Source organism: Balaenoptera borealis, assembly GCF_965194805.1.
Source record: "Balaenoptera borealis genome assembly, chromosome: 11".
Lineage (NCBI taxonomy): Eukaryota > Metazoa > Chordata > Mammalia > Artiodactyla > Balaenopteridae > Balaenoptera > Balaenoptera borealis.
The window spans coordinates 50,873,335-50,891,586 of NC_138868.1; the positions used below are offsets into that span (position 1 = coordinate 50,873,335).

Below are 18,252 nucleotides of genomic sequence, written 5' to 3' on the forward strand. Positions count from 1 at the left end.
GCCAGCCTCTGGTGAGACTGTATATACAAAGCAGAGGAGTTTTAATATAACTTCTATCCTTCAGGCACATACAGTGGAACAGAGTCAGTCACACAAATATTATACTAGCTCTGGACACAGCCTGAGACAGAGCTTTTTAAAAAATTGGTTGTTGTAAACTGCATTTTTCTTTTATGGCCTTTGGATTTGGGGGAGCACATTCATTCTATAGATATTGCCTTTTTAGATCATGAAAGCATCACTGCTTGCTGATGAAGAAGATGTAGATATGGTCCTGGATCAACGCTTCAGTTGCCTTCCTTCTAAAGCAGATACTTCTCAAGAAATCTGTTCTCCCAGGCTCCCCATTTCAGCAACTCACTCATCAAAATCCCGTTCATTAGGTACTGTAAAAGATGCTCTTTTGCAAGAAAGCTGTAAAATCTGGCTTTTCACATATCTTCTTCTAAGCGGAGTCGACTTCTGTAGCAAACAACTCCCTAAAGGCATATGACATAATGATGCCAAGCAGAAATGTACTCTTATAAATGTACCTGTTAGGTGGGGCCAGTTTTTAAAAAACATGGTCATTGGTGCAGATGCAGAAGTTGTATGGAGAAAAAAAGCATTTGTTTTGTTGGGGGGCATGTTTTTATTTGCCTATGAATGTGGGTTAGACAGTAAGCTCAGATTTCCTAATTTTTATCATACCTTAGAGGAATCAGCAAGTTGTCTTGCTCTGTACTCTTTTTGTGCAGTTCTAACACTATCCTTATTGCTTTCTAGGGGCAAATGTTGCTTCTTATAATGTGCAAAACTTTTCAGATTTCTACCTTTCCCTAAACCTTCCCCAATTCCCAGGACAGCAGTTACCTGTTACATTTTAAAGCTTTTCTTATCTCTCCTAGTGGGCTTGTAACTATGTGGGATTGGAGGTAGAGTATTGATATCAACAAAGGAGTTCAGCAGGTGTAATTTCAAAACATTTTGAAAGCCAGAGGAACTACCAGGAAGAGATTTGTTATGTTGCCTTAAAAACTAAATGTTTATTTTTCAATTCTTTTGAGTACCCTAATTAACTTTCCTTTTTAAAAATACTTTAATAAATAAAGCATCAGTTAAACATTTATAGCAAGCTTTTCCGTAATGAACACTACATGAAAATCTCATACTTCAGTAACTAACTCCTTGCTTTAGACAGGAAATACATAAAATTGGAAAACAGGCAAAAATGACAAGAACTATCCTTCTGAAAGGCATATATGCAATCACAAGATGCCTCTGAAAGGCATATATGCAATCACAAGATGGGTTTCTGAAAGGCATATATGCAATCGCAAGATGGGTTTCTGTTTTCTTAAGTCTAACATTGAGCACTGGAGTGGTATGAATTTGAGTTTTGATCTTACCAACTTTTTATATTGACGGAGAAATGTTACATTTGGCATTCTGATAAGGGCATGAGCATTGGTGTCAGACTTAGCTGGGTTTGTCTCTCAGTCCTGCCACTTAGTAGCTTTGTGGATTTGGACAAGTCACTTAACTGAGCCCAGTTTTCCCATCTGTAAAGTGAGGACTGTAATGTTCTTCATTTAAAGTTATTGAAGGATGAAATGAAACAGTGTATATAAATGGCTTATATAGAGTCTGCTGCAGATAAGTGCTAGATAGTTTTTTTAAATAGTAGTAGTAGTAGTAGTAGTAGTAGTTGTGTTATTAATGTTGTTATTGTTGGTGACATCATCATCATTAGAATTCCTGCCTTGATTTCCTGTGTGAAAGAGGAATTTCTGTAGAATCTGATATAAGCTGCTCCTGGTCATCTATATCTGATTTAAGTAGCTTAATAAAACTATAATTTCAGCCTTGATGGTTGTTGTTGTTCAAGAATCAATAGACTGTATTTTCTAATAATCTTTTTTTTTCCTTATTTTAGTAGGTGGGTTACTACAATCAAAATTTGCAAGTGGAACTTTTCTTTCACCAGGTGCCTCTTTACAAGAGTGTCGCACTCCCAGAACATCGTCATTCATGAATATTGCATCCACATCCCCTTGGTCTGTCCCTCCACCCCTTACCTCTGTGTTTACGGTGCCCAGCCCAGCCCCTGAGGTTCAGTTGAAAACAGTGGGTACACGCAGACAACCAGGCCTAGTTCCTCTTGAAAAGTCTGTCACCTATGGAAAGGGGAAACTCCTGATGGACCTGGCCCTATTTATGGGACGCTCATTTCGGGTTGGTTGGGGCCCCAACTGGACTCTTGCTAATAGTGGAGAACAGCTGAGTGGCCCTCAGGAACTGGAAAATCATCAGATCGCTGATTCTGTGGAATATGGATTCCTGCCTAATCCAGTAGCTGTTAAATCGTGAGTCACGTATCCTTATGCTTTTTGAGAAGGGCAACGTGGTAGGTGAGAAAAAGCTTTTCATCACCAAGAGACCCAAGGTCAGGGCCCTGCTTTGTGATCTTTCTAGATATATTCTTAGCACAATTTTATTTGTATAATTAAAAACTAAAATGATTAATAGCTCCATTTGTACCATCAAGGTATGAAGAGTATAGAATAGTTATCTAATGGTTAAACTTTAGTTGGAAAAGTAACAGACTCAAAGCTAATGCTGCAGCATTCCTTGAGTTTTCATCCTTTTTATTGCATTAGTCATTTTTCTATTTTCTCACTTAGATATTGGTAATTTCTTCATAAATAAGGTATATTCTCATTAAAGCACATTCCCTGTATCTTAGACTTAATAAGGTAAATGTATGAACTGTGGATAATCCATAACACAAGTATTTGGAAATAAGATGACATCTGATAATTATACATGTTATATATCTCTACACAGTTCCCACCATTAATATTTACATATGTGTGATTATAGTTCTGTATATACTATATATTGCTGTACTGATTTTATATATATATATATAGTGTTCTGGTAGTTATTACATAGTATGCATACAGTTTTTTGTAAAATTTGTAACCTTTCTCTATTTACTTGTCATAATTGTAACAAACTGTGCTATCTTTACTACAGATTAAGTGACTATGATCACCTATTATTACTAGTTTTTAAAGTTGATTTTGAAGAAATAAAAAAACAACAGCATCTCTTGTACCTCACAATTAGGAATATTGATCCTAAACCCAGGTTATCCATGATGTCGTGATATTTTAGAGGTTGTTAATGTCAGTCTTAAAAATTGGATCAAGGCTGGTCAACTGTATGCTCATCTTAATTGAGAGTCAGTTCTTTAGTATCTGTAAGCTTAGCCTCATGACTTTTGATACTGATAACTCATAACTTAATGAGTTAAGTATGGTTTAAGAAACGGGTGTCCCACAGTAGCTTTTGACCATTGGATTTCATAGTATCCGTATACATGCAGAAGCCATTTCCAGGTCCAATTGTACTGACTTCCATGCTTATTATAATCTGGCCTAAGAAGGCTTGGGATTCTTTTTTTTTTTTTTTTTTTTTTTTTAAGCCTTGCGATTCTGAATGCATGGGTCAGGGGTAATTTGCTCAATATATATCAAATAAGTTCATTATACTTTGATACTAGGAAACAAATTTTCTTTAAAATCACAGTGGAATGTTTTGTGTCTTATTTTGTAATTATAAAAAGAAACAAAGGTTTCATTGTAGGAAAATTCTACCATCTGTCTTTTCTATCTTATTTGTTATTTTCCCTTGTAGCCTAACTGAATCTCCATTCAAAGTTCATTTGGAAAAACTCAGTTTGAGGCAAAAGAAGCTGGATGAAGACCTGCAATTATACCAGACATCTCTGGAGCTTAAATTAAAACATAGTACTGTCCATGTGGATGAGCTGTGTCCTCTCATTGTCCCCAATCCGGGAGTTGCTGTCATTCATGACTATGCAGATTGGGTTAAGGAAGCATCAGGAGACTTATTGGAACCACAAAGTGAGTATGGACTATACTTCTAACCCTTGATGCCCCAGGAACAGGAGTAGGAGCATATGTTCATAGGAGGACACAATTTCCTTGTGCCAGTGTAGTGGTGGATGCCTGAGCTTGCACTTATCTGTAGTTGAGTTGGGATGAGCAAAATCTCAAGCAGGAAGAAATCACATCATTGTTTATCATTACTCTTATGCCCCTGTTCAAAGGAACTGTAGCCAGTCACATCCCATGGATTTATAAAATTAGATCCCTTACCCCACCCAGAGAACATAGGGAGAGAGAGATCCTACCTAAGTCCTACCCATTCTTCCATGTCCAACTCAAGTCCCACTTGTTCTTCCCAGCAGCTTTGGTGGTTATAACTTCCTGACCTCTCTCACTATTACCTCTCTATAATGATTCTGACCATGTTTTTCTGAACCAATACTTCCATAAAGGGCTTTTCTAATTTGGGCACTTACTATTTCAAGTAGTAGAAAAATTACATGTTTCACACAACATTTCACATCACTTTTATTGAAAAATGGGGACTATTAGAATGTTCCATACCACACGTTTTGGGAATTGTTTGTTCATTTCTTTGTGTTTGCTATAGTTGTCTTATCTCTTCAAATACATGAGTCATCTTCCCAATGCATACTTGTAAGTAGCTTAAGGTGGTAAACAGTGCTTCCTTTTTGTTTTCCTTTGTGAGGGGCAATATAGCATTAGTGGTTAAGAGTATAGAGTTGGACTCCAATTACTTGAGTTTGAATCCTGGCTCTGTTACATCTTGCCTGTAACTTTGAGCAAGTCACTTAATGCTCTGTACCTCAGTTTCCTCATCTGTAAAATGAAGATGGTAACTATTGTATAGTTATATTGTGTAGATGAGAGTTGGTTTACTCCTAAGTGCTTTGAACAGTATCATTTAGGCTCACTAAAATGTTAGGCTGTGCCTATAGCAGATAATAATCCCTCACAAGTTTTCAGAGCACTTTATATTTCTTAAAGCATTTTTTTGAACAGAATTTGATCAAATTAGAGGATTTTTCTCTTATCATTTGAGACTATATGTAGCCATAATTAGGCTAGAGGAACCTGTATAAAGGAACCTGGAGTTATATTTGTTATGTAAGTACCATGGATACATGGAGTGAGCAGGCAGTCATACCACACACTTCTGGAGCTTGTAAGACACAGGTGAGTGAGGTGGAGACAGATTCAGGGAAATCAACTTGAGTTGTTGTTTGGGGTATTTATTAACTTATGTATTTTTAATGCCGCATTAAAGTGATCCCCTGTCTGTAGTTATTGTATGGCTTCATGTCATTGCATTATTTTCCTGTCCCTTCCTTAGTTGTGAAGCACTGGAGCCTAACATGGACATTATGTGAAGCTCTGTGGGGCCACCTGAAGGAGCTTGACAGCCAGCTGGATGAGCCCACTGAATACATTCAGATTCTGGAGCGAAGAAGAGCTTTCTCTCGCTGGCTGTCCCATACTGCTGCACCTCAAATTGAGGAGGAAGTCTCCTTAACCCGAAAAGACAACCCTGTGGAGGCTGTCTTCAGCTACCTCACGGGCAAGAGGATCAGTGAGGCCTGCTCCCTGGCCCAGCAGTCAGGTAGGGCATACCGTCCTTCTCTGCACCCCTGCCTACTTCCTACTCACTGTCCCTACCCCTTAATCGTGCGTTTGCCCTTGTCTTCTAACCCGAATATTAAGTATAAACTTCCCAGGAAGATCGCTGGTTCCTCCAGAATAGGTAGGGACTCTGTCTTCCAGTTTTCCTTTTATAACCTTAAACTTTACATTTTATTTATCTATCTATTTATTTATTTATTTATTTTGGCTGCGTTGGGTCTTCATTGCTGTGCGTGGGCCTTCTCTAGTTGCTGTGAGCAGGGGCTACTCTTCGTTGCGGTGCATGGGCTTCTTATTGCGGTGCCTTCTCTTGTCGTGGAGCACGGGCTCTAGGCACGTGGGCTTCAGTAGTTGAGGCTCGCGGGCTCTAGAGCACAGGCTGAGTAGTTGAGGTGCACGGGCCTAGTTGCTCCGCAGCATGTGGGATCTTCCCGGACCAGGGCTCGAACCCACGTCCCCTGCATTGGCAGGCGGATTCTTAACCACTGCGCCACCAGGGAAGTCCCTAGAATTTTTTTATTGCCTCAAGCCTTTGTACTTAAAATTTTTTATTAAAAGAGATACTGGGGCTTCCCTGGTGGCGCAGTGGTTGAGAATCTGCCTGCCAGTGCAGGGGACACGGGTTCGAGCCCTGGTCTGGGAAGATCCCACATGCCGCGGAGCAACTAGGCCCGTGAGCCACAGTTACTGAGCCTGCGCGTCTGGAGCCTGTGCTCCGCAACAAGAGAGGCCGCGATAGCGAGAGGCCCACGCACCGTGATGAAGAGTGGCCCCCACTTGCCACAACTAGAGAAAGCCCTCGCACAGAAACGAAGACCCAACACAGCCATAAATAAATAAATAAATAAAATAAATAAACCCAAAAGTTTAAAAAAAAAAAAAAAGAGATACTGAACTCTAGAGAGTGAAAGACTCAGCCGTTTTCTTTATATCATACATTTGTTTTTCCTCTAGGTTTGAGTTTTCCATTTCTCAGTGTCATTATATACTGTTTGCTAGTTGGGCATGTTTACAGTTATGTCATCTCAGTTTTCACTATAGACCTTTGAATCAAATGATACTTCCCTCCATTTTACAAATGAGGTGCCTTGTGTAGGGTCACAGAAATAATAGTAGATCTGACACTGAACTCTGTGTACTATACAATCTATATGTAATTAGTTTAAGCTACAATACTTTGAAGATTTTCTACCCAAGCCAAAAACGGTAAGTTCTTGATCAGTATTTTAGCAGTACTGCAGAGAGCAGTCAGAGGTGTTTCTTGAGGGCCAGAAGAAATAAAATAATGCTCCCAAGTGTTTTCCCAAGTCTGTAAATTCTCAGTATCACCAGAGAACTGTTTCTCTTGTAGGTGATCATCGTCTTGCCCTTCTTTTATCCCAGTTGGTTGGCAGCCAGTCGGTCCGGGAGCTGCTTACTATGCAGCTGGTAGATTGGCATCAGCTCCAGGCTGACTGTTTCATCCAGGAGGAGAGACTGCGCATCTTTGCCCTCTTGGCTGGAAAACCGGTATTTTCCTCTTTTCTCATAAACTTACATAAATTTTCTCATAGATTCAGGATTGCTTGAGGTTAAGGCAAAGAGCTATCTTTGTAAATTGTACACTATTACATATAACTAAGCAACTTGTATTTAACTTTCAGCAGAAATATTTTCAAATTATAAACGTACAACATGTACATTGTGGGGAAGAAGTACTGGTTATACAGAAATTAAAATGTTAGAATTCACCATATCCCATATCATAGTGATAAACAACGTAATTCATTGTCTGTCTTTCTAGACGTATTTTAAATCTATTTTGACATATATGTGTGCATATTTACACTTGTTATATATTCAAATAAAATGAATTATATATAGCAGTTCTGCAACCTTTTTTTTTAACTTACTGAATATGATCATTTTTCATGTTGTGTGGCCTCTCTTTTAATAGCCACTTCTCTTCCATTTTATGAATGATGTATCATAATTACTTTAAGCCAATTTTCTTGCTGCCTACCCATTTTGCTTGCCATCTTAAAGTCAAATTTCCAAAAATGAAATCACTGATCAGAATTTATTCACATCTTAAAAGTTGGCAGCTGTGGGCAATGAGTGGTTCTCACCTCTTCTCAGCACTTACTGTCTAAGTCCACCCTATCACCTGCCACCAAGGGACTGTGTATTTTATATCTGGATCATTAACACTGCTATTTAAATCATTTAGAATCAACTTGAATAAGTGAGCAACATGCAGGCCTGGCCAGTAACAAGGTAATGTATAATGTAGAGCTGTGATGGTGATTTTGTCTCCTGTAGGTATGGCAGCTCTCAGAGCAGAAACAAATCAATGTGTGCTCACAGTTGGATTGGAAACGGTCCCTGGCTGTCCATCTTTGGTATTTGCTCCCACCAACAGCCTCCATTTCCAAGGCACTCAGCATGTATGAAGAAGCATTTCAGGTATACGTATCCAGTATAGCCAAGCAAGAGTCCTGGTAGGATTTCTGTTTTTGCCAGAAAAGTACTACAGAGAAAAAACCATCAAATCACATTTCATAATACTTTTTCCTAACTGCTTTTTGAAAAGTACCATAGAATTGAAATGGACACAGGAAATCCGATGGGAAACTTCTTCAAGTTTCTGCTTCTATTTTGTTTAATACAATGAGTTTCCACAATTTATTTTCTTACTGCTGTTTTCCTGCCTCAACATTGGAGGGTTTTTCTTCATTCCTAATGCTGTCTTATTCCTTCAGGAATTCCCTGAGATACAGCCTGACCTCGTGTTTAGTATAGCCCCAAATTAGCAGGTCTGAAATTTGCCTCTAAATATCACTATATTTCATATTCCTTGTCCATTTGGAGGTTAAAGGATTATTAATGTTTTTAATGCCATTATTTGGTTCTTTTCTTACTGTTCATTTTTATTGTCTTTGATATCATTTGCCAGAATTATCAATATTTGTCAGGAAAAAGAGAACACTAAAAAAAACTGAGTGTAATAAGAATTGTGGCAAGAAAGGTGGTGGGGTTAGTGAGAGCTGTCTGAGGTCTTTGCCAGTCCATTGAAGGCAGGTGGAATATGTCACTGATCAAAATAAGTTTAAAATCCTTGAAACACTCCTTTAGAGGATGTCACACCATTCTTATACACATCTGAGTTAACTGAGACACAGTAGAATCTAGTGAAACATACTAGCAGCTGATGTCTTGTTTTATCAAATTCTTAACTTCAGAATACCTCTGAGGGCGACAGATATGCCTGCTGCCCACTTCCCTCATACCTGGAGGACTCTGGCTTTGTGGTAGAGGAGGAGCAAGACTCACAGAGACCTCTTCAAGATGTCTGCTTTCACCTTCTAAAACTCTATAGTGACAGGTAAATCAGAGCCATATGTTACAGTCACTTGAGGGTTCCATGAGCCCTAGGGAGTCCTTTCCCTTTTATATGTGGTCAAATTGCCGTAAGTCTATATAAATTACCAAAATATAACTTACAGTAATTGAATGCAAAGAGCATGGGAACTGGAATTAGAAATCTAAACATTCACATTTTAAATCAACTATACTTAAATGAAATTGTTTTTTAAAAATCTAAAAATTATTTTAATCAACTTTAATGAGATACAGTTTTACACATAATGAAGTGTGTGGTTTGATATGTTTTAATGTAATCTAACTACCATCACTATCAAGGTAACATTTACATTACCCTCAAAAAGTTACCTCATGTCCCTTTGCAATCAGTCCACACCACAGACAGCTACTGACTGACTTTTCATTACTGTAGATTAGTTTTGCTGTTATAGAATTTTATGTAATTGGGATCATTCTGTATGTTATCATTTGTGCCTGGCTTCTTTTTCTCAGCATAGTGATTTTGAGATTTATCCATGTTAATATGTATATCAGAAATTTATTTATTTATTCATTTGTTAATGGACAGTTTTCTTGTTTTGGGCTATTAAGAATAAAGCTGCTATGAACATTTGTATCTAAAAATGTTTGTATCATTTTGCATTCCCACCAAGATCTGTAATTAATTGCTCCATATCCTCTTCAAAACTTGGTATTGTCAGCTTTTAAAATTTTACCATTTTAGTGGGCACATAGTGGTGTGTCATTTTTGTGTGCTTAATAATAAATTAATATAATGTATTAACATGCTATTATATCTAATCAGATAATCAAAACTATCCCAGAGCTATCTTTTTACCTTATCAGAAACACTGAGTGGTTTTCTCCAGTCAAAAGTATTAGCTCACATCTCATTTCATTTCTTTAAATACTTTCTTTTAAATTAACTATATTAATTACAGAATAATACAGTCTTTTATTGTGGTAAAATACACATAATTAAAATTGTGTTTTAATTTGCATTTCCCTAATGCCTAATGGTGGCAGACATTTTTTCATGTGCTTATTTACCATCTATCTATATATCTTCCTTGTTGAAATCTATTTGAAATCTTTTGCCCCCCTTTTTTTAATAGGGTCGCCTAATAATTCTTTATTGTGTTGTAATAGTTCTTTATATATTTAGGATGCAAGTCCTTTATTATAAATGTGTTTTTGCGATTATTATCTCCCAATACATAGGCACAAAAGTTTTACATTTTTATAAAGTCCAATTTATTGAAGTTTTTAAACTATAAAATCAGTTTCTTTAATAGATACAGAGCTGTCGAGGTTTTCTATTTATTCTTGAGTCAGTTTTGTTCATTTGTTTTTCCTAAGGAATTTGTCTGCTTCACCAAAGTCACCAAATTTATTAGCATAAAGTTCTTTATAACATTTCCATATTCTTTTATTTATTCATTCATTCATTCATTCATTTTTGACTGCGTTGAGTCTTCGTTGCTGCACGCGGGCTTTCTCTAGTTGCGGCGAGCAGGGGCTATTCTTCGTTGTGGTGCACGGGCTTCTCATTGTGGTGGCTTCTCTTGTTGCAGAGCCACGGATTCTAGGCACGCGGGCTTCAGTAGTTGTGGCACACAGACTTAGTTGCTTCGTGGCATGTGGGATCTTCCCAGACCAGGGGTCGAACCCGTGTCCGCTGCATTAGCAGGCAGATTCTAACCACTGAGCCACCAGGGAAGTCCCTCCTTATTCTTTTTTAATGTCTGTAGGATGTGTGGCTGTGTCTCTTTCTTCCCTGATATTGGTATTTGTGTCTTCTCTCTTTTTCTCCTGATTAGTCTATCTCCAGCTTTTGGTTTCATTGGTTATCTCTATTAGTCATCTAGCTCAAAATGAATCATAAACCTAAATGTCAAACTTAAAACAATAACCTCTTAGAAGAAAATCTTTGCAACTGTGGGTTAGGCAAAGATTTCTCAGATACCAAACACATAATCCATAGAACAAAAAATTGATAAATTGGACTTTAACAAAATTTAAAACTACTACTCATTAGACAGACTGTTAAGAGAATGAAAAGATGAGCCACAGATTGGGAGAAGATACTTGCAATTCATATATCTGATAAAGGACTTTTATCCAGAACATGTAAAGAACTCTCTGAGCTCAATAATAAGAAAACAAACAATCCAGTTTAAAAATTGGGAAAAATATTTAAAGGGATGCTTCACCAAAGAAGACCTACATATAAAGCCCATGAAAAGTTTTTATCAATAGACATCAGGGACATGCAAATTAAAGCCATCATGGGATGCCACTACCCATCTATTAGAATGGCTAAAAATTAAGACACCTGTACCAAATGTCATCATGGAAGCGGAGCAACTGGAATTCTCAACACTGCTGGGGAAAAATGTAAAATAATACTGGCACTTGGAAGAACAGTTTGGTGGCTTAAAAGTTAAACATACGGCTACATACATTCCACTCCTAGGTATTTACCCAGGAGGAATGAAAACATATGTCTATTTATATGTTGATAGCAGCTTTATTTGTAAAGGTCCAAAACGGGAAACAACCCAAATTTCCATCAACAGGTGATTAGATAAGCAAATTGTGGTACATCCGTACAATGGAATACTATCTCAGCTGTAAGAAAGAATGAACTGTTGATAACATGCAACAGCATGGTGAATCACAAAATACTTTTACTTATTTTGAAGCGGTGAGAAAAAAAAAATACTCCCAAAAATGTACCTACTGCTTGATTCCAATTTATGAAAAACTCTGGAAAATGCAAACTAATCTATAATGATAGAAAGATCAGTGGTTGCCTGGGAAGGGTAGGTGTAGGGAGGGGCAGGAGACAGGGATCACAGAGGGACTTAAGGAAACTTTTGGAGGTGATGGGTATGCTTGTTATCTTGACCTTGGTGGTAGTTTCACAGGTGTATATATATGTTTAAACTTATGAAAATTGTACATTCTAAATACGTAGTTTATTGTATGTCAGTTTTTTAATGTCAAAAAAAAGAAAAAAGGAAGAGGAAGAAAAGCATATATCTCAAAGTGCCAGAAATAGAGAAACCAAAGCCTGAATGAGATAATAAAGCGTTCTTCTCCTGTAAGGTAGAACTGCTATGACTAAAACCCTTACATAAACTGTAAGGAAAGCACTGTATAATGGCTGCTATTCTCATAAGACTACTTTAAATTAATTTTTAAATTTAATTACTCATTCACACTAGCCATATTTCAAGTGTTTAATAGCCATATGTGGCTAGTGGCTATCTTATTGGTCAAGGCAGATTATAGAACATTTCCGTCATCACACAGAGTTCAGTTTGACAGCGCCAGTCAAGAAAAACTACTCATTACTTGGGGAGGTGTTAGGAACTTGTAAAATGTCTGGGATCTTAGGTGAAAGGGAAAGGTTTTGGTTGGTAATCAAAGCCCAGATCTTTAAAACTTGTTGCTGCTGTGGGATCTTAGTTCTTACTGTTCTTATGGTCTGGGACTTGGAAGCTAAGAACATAACACATAAACGGGTCCAGAATCTTTGAAGTCCCTGGGCTCTCAGCAGAAAAAAAAGTGAAAGTCTGTAGGGAGACTTTCAAACCTGTATTTCTATATGAAGAATAATACCTACTGTAGACAAAATCAAAAGTAAGATTTACAAGCCATAGAAGAAAATAACCATCATTAAGACTGGTTAGCTATTGGGACTTCCCTAATGGTACAGTGGTTAAGACTCCACACTCCCGACGCAGGGGGCCCGGGTTCAGTCCCTGGTCAGAGAACTAAGATCCCACCTGCCACTGGGCAACTAAGCCCGTGCGCTGCAACGAAGACCCAGCGCAGCCAAAATAAATGAATAAATAAATAGGAATTTAAAAAATTAAAACAACAACAAAAAAGACTAGTTAACTGTTCAAACAAACAGGTGAAGTAGCATTCCAGCAACTTCAGATAGTAAAACAACCTAAAAGATACTAAATAACTTATATATATATATATATTTTTTTTGATATATCTTTATTGGAGTCTAATGGCTTCACAATTCTGTGTTAGTTTCTGTTGTACAACAAAGTGAATCAGCCATATGCATACATATGTCCCCATATCCCTTCCCTCTTGAGCCTCCCTCCCATCCTCCCTATCCCACACCTCTAGGTCATCGCAAAGCACCGAGCTGATCTCCCTGTGCTATGCGGCTGCTTCCCACTAGCTAACTATTTTACATTCAGTAGTATATATATGTCGATGCTACTCTCACTTCGCCCCAGCTTCCCCCTCCCACCCCGTGTCCTCAAGTCCATTCTCTATGTCTGCATCTTTATTCTTGCCCTGCAACTAGGTTCATCAGTACCTTTTTTTTTTTTAGATTCCATATATATGCGTTAGCATATGGTATTTGTTTTTCTCTTTCTGACTTACTTCACTCTGTATCACAGACGCTAGGTGCATCCACCTCACTACAAATAACTCAGTTTCATTTCTTTTTATGGCTGAGTAATATTCTGTTGTATATATGTGCCACATCTTCTTTATCCATTCATCTGTTGATGGATACTTAGGTTGCTTCCATGTCCTGGCTATTTTAAATAGAGCTGCAATGAACATTGTGGTACATGACTCTTTTTGAATTAACGTGTATTTTTTAAATGGTTAAGAAAAGTAATTGATACTACAGTGAAAGAATGGAAGGGAGAGAGTTGTGAAGACTCCCTGTACCAGGATGGTAAAAATAGACCAAACAAATACCAGCAAACCTGGTAGAAGAGCCACCAAAGAGAAGGTGTCTTGGTTTTTGGTAGATCGGTAATGTGGCTGAACCCAGAGGAGGAAGACTATAAGGCTTATGATGCTTCTGCTCCCGGGTGCCTGCCTTTATTGTTTTGTAAGCTGTAGCTGAGACAGTTGACTCGTCCAGTACAGGTGGTCTGCTGGCTGGGTTTGGTAACTCTCAGCACATTCTCCTTTGCAGACATTATGATCTCAACCAGCTGCTGGAGCCTCGAAGCGTCACAGCAGATCCTTTGGACTACCGCCTAAGCTGGCACTTGTGGGAGGTGCTGCGGGCTCTTAACTACACCCATCTCTCAGAGCAGTGTGAGGGTGTACTGCAGGCCAGTTATGCTGGCCAGCTGGAAAGTGAGGGGCTCTGGGAGTGGGCCATCTTTGTCCTCCTGCACATTGACAACTCAAGGTGAGTGAGAAGCCATCAAACACACTGGTTGCATCCAGCGCTACAGGGCAATGCCAAAGGAATCAGTCTCTTAGGGTTCAGTTCAGCAAGTAAGTGTTTAGAATGTATTTTTGGGTCCAGCCTTGTGATAAACCTTAAGACAGTTCAACCTGCAGCCCAGACTGTCTCTGTATTCATGTGGACACGTTAGAAAGAAGATTGCCTTTGATTAAGTGCCAAATTGTGCTATTTATCATAAGGCCTCCCAGTAGTCTGAGAAGGGAGAAGAGATATCTGTGAACTGCAGAATCTCTGAGTCTCTCTAAAGGTAAGATTCAAAGTACGTGTAAAATTGGTATAGCAAATAATTAAGTGGGAAGGAAAGATATGCCTGGGTGGGGAAACCCCATTAACTAGGCACAAATTCCTTGAATGTGGCATGTTTAGAATTATGCAGAAATAGTGCTGTCTGAGTTGGATCTGTGGAGTAATGGTTGGCAGGGAGGGCCCCTGCTTTTTCTTTGCTGGCCCTTCCCTTTCCATCCACCCACCCCTATCCCTCAAGTTTGATAGTGTTGTATTTACCTATTTACCAATACAATCTTGCTTAGATGTGTAATGTTTTGGTTCTTTGTCCTGAACAAAAACCAGAGAAACACCTTTGCTCCGTGCTTTGAATGAGGTGATGTTGGAGGTTTTTTCTTAATGGTAGCAGCATGGCATAACACTAAGAACAAAAACATTTATATAATACTTTGTTATATAATGCTTTTATATATCTTTATACGCTGTTGCAAGTACTTAAATATATTAACTCGTTGAATGCTCATAATGAACCTATGAGACACTCTTACTGTTTATTTTATAGATGAGCAACCCAAGGGATAGAGAGATGAGGTAACTTTTGTTCAAGGTCACATAGCTACTAAATGGCAGAGTGAGCCTTTCAACTCAAGACACCCAGAGTCTGTGCTCTTAATCGTTGTACTATACTATCTGTCATGTCGTAGGGCATGGAAAGAAGTTGTTTTGTAGTCAGAGCTTTCTAAATTCTGGCTCCACCATGTACTCACTTTGACCTAAGGTAGAGCTTACTTCACTTTTGACTTTGAGTAAAGACACTCTCTAGACCTCAGTTTTTAAAATATTAATCTCTATTCAAAGGTGACTGTGGAATTAAAAGTGTAAAGCATCCAGCACAACCTTACTTTTAAGGAATTTCTCTTTCCTCTTGCTCCTTACCAGGAAACAAAATGATCCCAGAATTTTCCTCTGAGTTTATTTAAACACACTCATGGAGAATTTCACGTGGTAAAAGGCTGGCTGATGGGATGATTGATGATTGGCTGTGGGAAAGCAGATCCTATTTCCTAAAGGGGAGGAAAAAAGGAGGCAGTTGTCATGAGATTGGGAGTCCTTTGAAAAACCTAGGAGTTGAGAAAAGAATCTAAGATGAGGAGAATAGCTTAGATCTGAAATTAAAATGACTGATCCTTTGGCCCAGACAAAGAAGGACTCTATTTAAGTGGCCTTGAGAGCAGAAAGATTGAGTTTAGCCTAAGTCTAGCAGTAAAGAGAAAATGAATTAGGAAGGCTGATGACTTCTAAGGGAAAAAACGACCTGGAAGAGACCTTACGTTTAAAAACTACTTTGTTTTCTTGCATTGACCACGTGAGAGAGAGGGCAGGGAGGTTAGGAATAAACTGCAGAGTGCTCGGTGGATCTAGAATTCCCCTATCCCAGTCCTTCATCTCCTGTTAGAGAAAGGAAACAAAGAAATGAGCCTACTGGGATGAACACACCCACACTACTATATATAAGATAGATAACCAACAAGGACCTGCTGTAGAGCACAGGGAACTCTACTCAATATTCTGTGATACCTATATGAGAAAAAAATCTAAAGAAGAATGAATATATGTACATGTATAACTGAATCACTTTGCTGTACACCTGAAACTAACACAACATTGTAAATCAACTATACTCCAATAAAATTTTTAAAAAGAAAAGAAATGAGCCGATTCAGGAGAAAACCTGTTCAGGGTAGTGGGCAACTTTCCCGAGTATTCGTTTTCAGACTTTTTTGACCATGAAAACATAATGTGCTTCTATTCTGTTTCATTTTAAAAATTAATGCTGGTGTGATAGCTTTTTAAGTGAAGTTTGAGGTGATCCACTAAGGGTCAGGACCTGCAGTTTAAGAGACTGCCTCACGGGCCACTGTGAGCTGTCTGAGGCAGCCTTCTCCATCAATGAGAATGAGATTTATCCCAACTGACCTTTCCTCCTATAGCATGCGTGAGAAGGCTGTTCGAGAGCTGCTTACGCGGCACTGCCAACTGTTGGAGACCCCTGAATCTTGGGCTAAGGAGATTTTCCTGACCGAGAAGCTTTGTGTGCCTGCTGAGTGGATTCATGAGGCCAAAGCAGTGCGAGCACACATGGAATCCGACAGGCACTTGGAGGCCCTCTATTTATTTAAAGCGGGGCACTGGAACCGCTGCCACAAACTCGTCATCCGACACTTAGCTTCTGGTGAGTGCTTCAGACTAGGGCCTGTGTCTCCTGGAATTACCCCCAATTCTTCCAATCTCTGAGCCCATGATGAGTCAGGCCAGAAATGATGATCAGAACAGGATATGGCAGACTTGAATCAGATCACACTTTGTAAAAGCTCTCTGTGCAGAAGATGCTTGGTAAGGGTGAGGGGCGGGGGTCAACAGCAATATTGTTACATTCCCATTTGCCAGGAATATTCTTGATATTCACTAATTATGTTAAGCTCTTTGTTTATTTAGGGAGTTTTATTCAGCAACACCAGAAATATCTGTTTGGGAAACTGAAGCCAGAAATTCTTCACGGTTTTCATAAGAGAATTTCAAAATATCTACTGTAATTCTCAAGTCTGACCCAACATAATTTTCCCTTTCTTCCTGTCTTAGATCTTTCTGCCATGTCCTTCCTCTGTGCACTTTTGGTCAATATTTTGTTTCTTCAGATGCCATTATTAACGAGAACTATGACTACCTGAAGGGGTTCTTGGAAGACCTGGCACCCCCGGAGCGCAGCAGCCTAATCCAGGACTGGGATACATCTGGGCTTGTTTACCTGGACTATATTCGGGTCATTGAAATGCTCCATCATATACAGCAGGTACCTGAGTTCCTTAAACCATGGCCTAGTTTCCCCTTTCCCTGGCCCACAGAGCCATAGCGACCTCCAAAGGCTTGAGCAACGACTTGAAAAACTCATTGGCAGAGATAGCACTGTCAGTGCACGAGGGATATTTTGATGAAGCTAATTTGATGTAGCTACTATGACAGCTCTATCAAAACTTTAAAACGTTTTTTGGTGCTTATTGCCAAGTAGTGTGTACGATGGACATTCCTAAGGCTTGTCCATAGTCAGTCTCCTCCCCTTGTTCTCCCCTTTTCCCCTAGTTTTAAATGAGAAGCTTAGGGTTGAGAGATAAAGTAAGGTCAGAGATTTGGTGAGGATGTTTCACATAACATTTGGCTTGAAAGTAATTGATTTCTGTTGATAACAAAGCCACAGTTCCTGTTAATATCTGCGTAATTAAATGCTGATTCTTAGTTGGAGTCAGGAGACTTAATTTAAGTGCAGGTTTGGGCTCCACCTCTCACTGTGTGCTCTTAAGAAGTCAATACCATGTTTGTGAACCCAGATTTATGTAGATTTTTGGTGCTGTGTTAAAGCTTGCTAGTTACGTGGTTCACGAATGGTGATTTCAAGACTTGCCCAATCCTAGGCCCTGTACACTATATTGCCTTCCTGTTGTGTATAATTGCTAAGGTCTTGTCTTATCCTCAGCAACTAGGCTGGATGGTGGTGACATGGCACTGCCGGCCAGCTTCTTGGGTTTTCCCCTTCCTCACCTCACTCTTGTTTCAGAGTGTTGCATAGTCGGTCTATGGGTAGGATTGGAGTGATGGGAGCTCCTCTTGGCCTAATTGGTTTCTCTGCTTCTTTGTAGGTGGATTGCTCCGGTTATGAGCTAGAGCAGTTACATACCAAAGTGACCTCACTGTGCAACCGGATAGAGCAGATCCAGTGTTACAATGCCAAGGATCGCCTGGCTCAGTCAGGTCAGCCTCTCGCCTCCTCCCCCTTCCTGCCTGCTCATTGCCTGTCTTTATGATTATTATACCCACACCTCA

At 39.0% G+C, this 18,252-nt stretch overlaps 1 protein-coding gene across 15 annotated transcripts in view; it reads left to right on the forward strand.

The window, feature by feature from the left end:
• Window positions 1-18,252, forward strand: part of NUP98 (nucleoporin 98 and 96 precursor) — a gene marked incomplete at its 3' end in the record, with an annotated part of 100,141 nt that overhangs the window by 80,377 nt on the left and 1,512 nt on the right. For 9 of the 15 annotated variants that reach the window (XM_082340301.1, XM_082340290.1, XM_082340300.1 and 6 more), the window contains 11 exons: window positions 227-383; window positions 1,916-2,345; window positions 3,682-3,911; window positions 5,251-5,517; window positions 6,889-7,046; window positions 7,839-7,982; window positions 8,759-8,901; window positions 13,870-14,091; window positions 16,368-16,609; window positions 17,073-17,227; window positions 18,069-18,180. In XM_082340301.1, the coding sequence (XP_082196427.1) occupies window positions 227-383; window positions 1,916-2,345; window positions 3,682-3,911; window positions 5,251-5,517; window positions 6,889-7,046; window positions 7,839-7,982; window positions 8,759-8,901; window positions 13,870-14,091; window positions 16,368-16,609; window positions 17,073-17,227; window positions 18,069-18,180 (2,260 nt within the window). Of the gene's footprint in view, window positions 1-226; window positions 384-1,915; window positions 2,350-3,681; window positions 3,912-5,250; window positions 5,518-6,888; window positions 7,047-7,838; window positions 7,983-8,758; window positions 8,902-13,869; window positions 14,092-16,367; window positions 16,610-17,016; window positions 17,228-18,068; window positions 18,181-18,252 lie in introns of those variants that run through there. The other 6 variants (XM_082340291.1, XM_082340292.1, XR_014231219.1 and 3 more) reach the window with 5 other exon arrangements.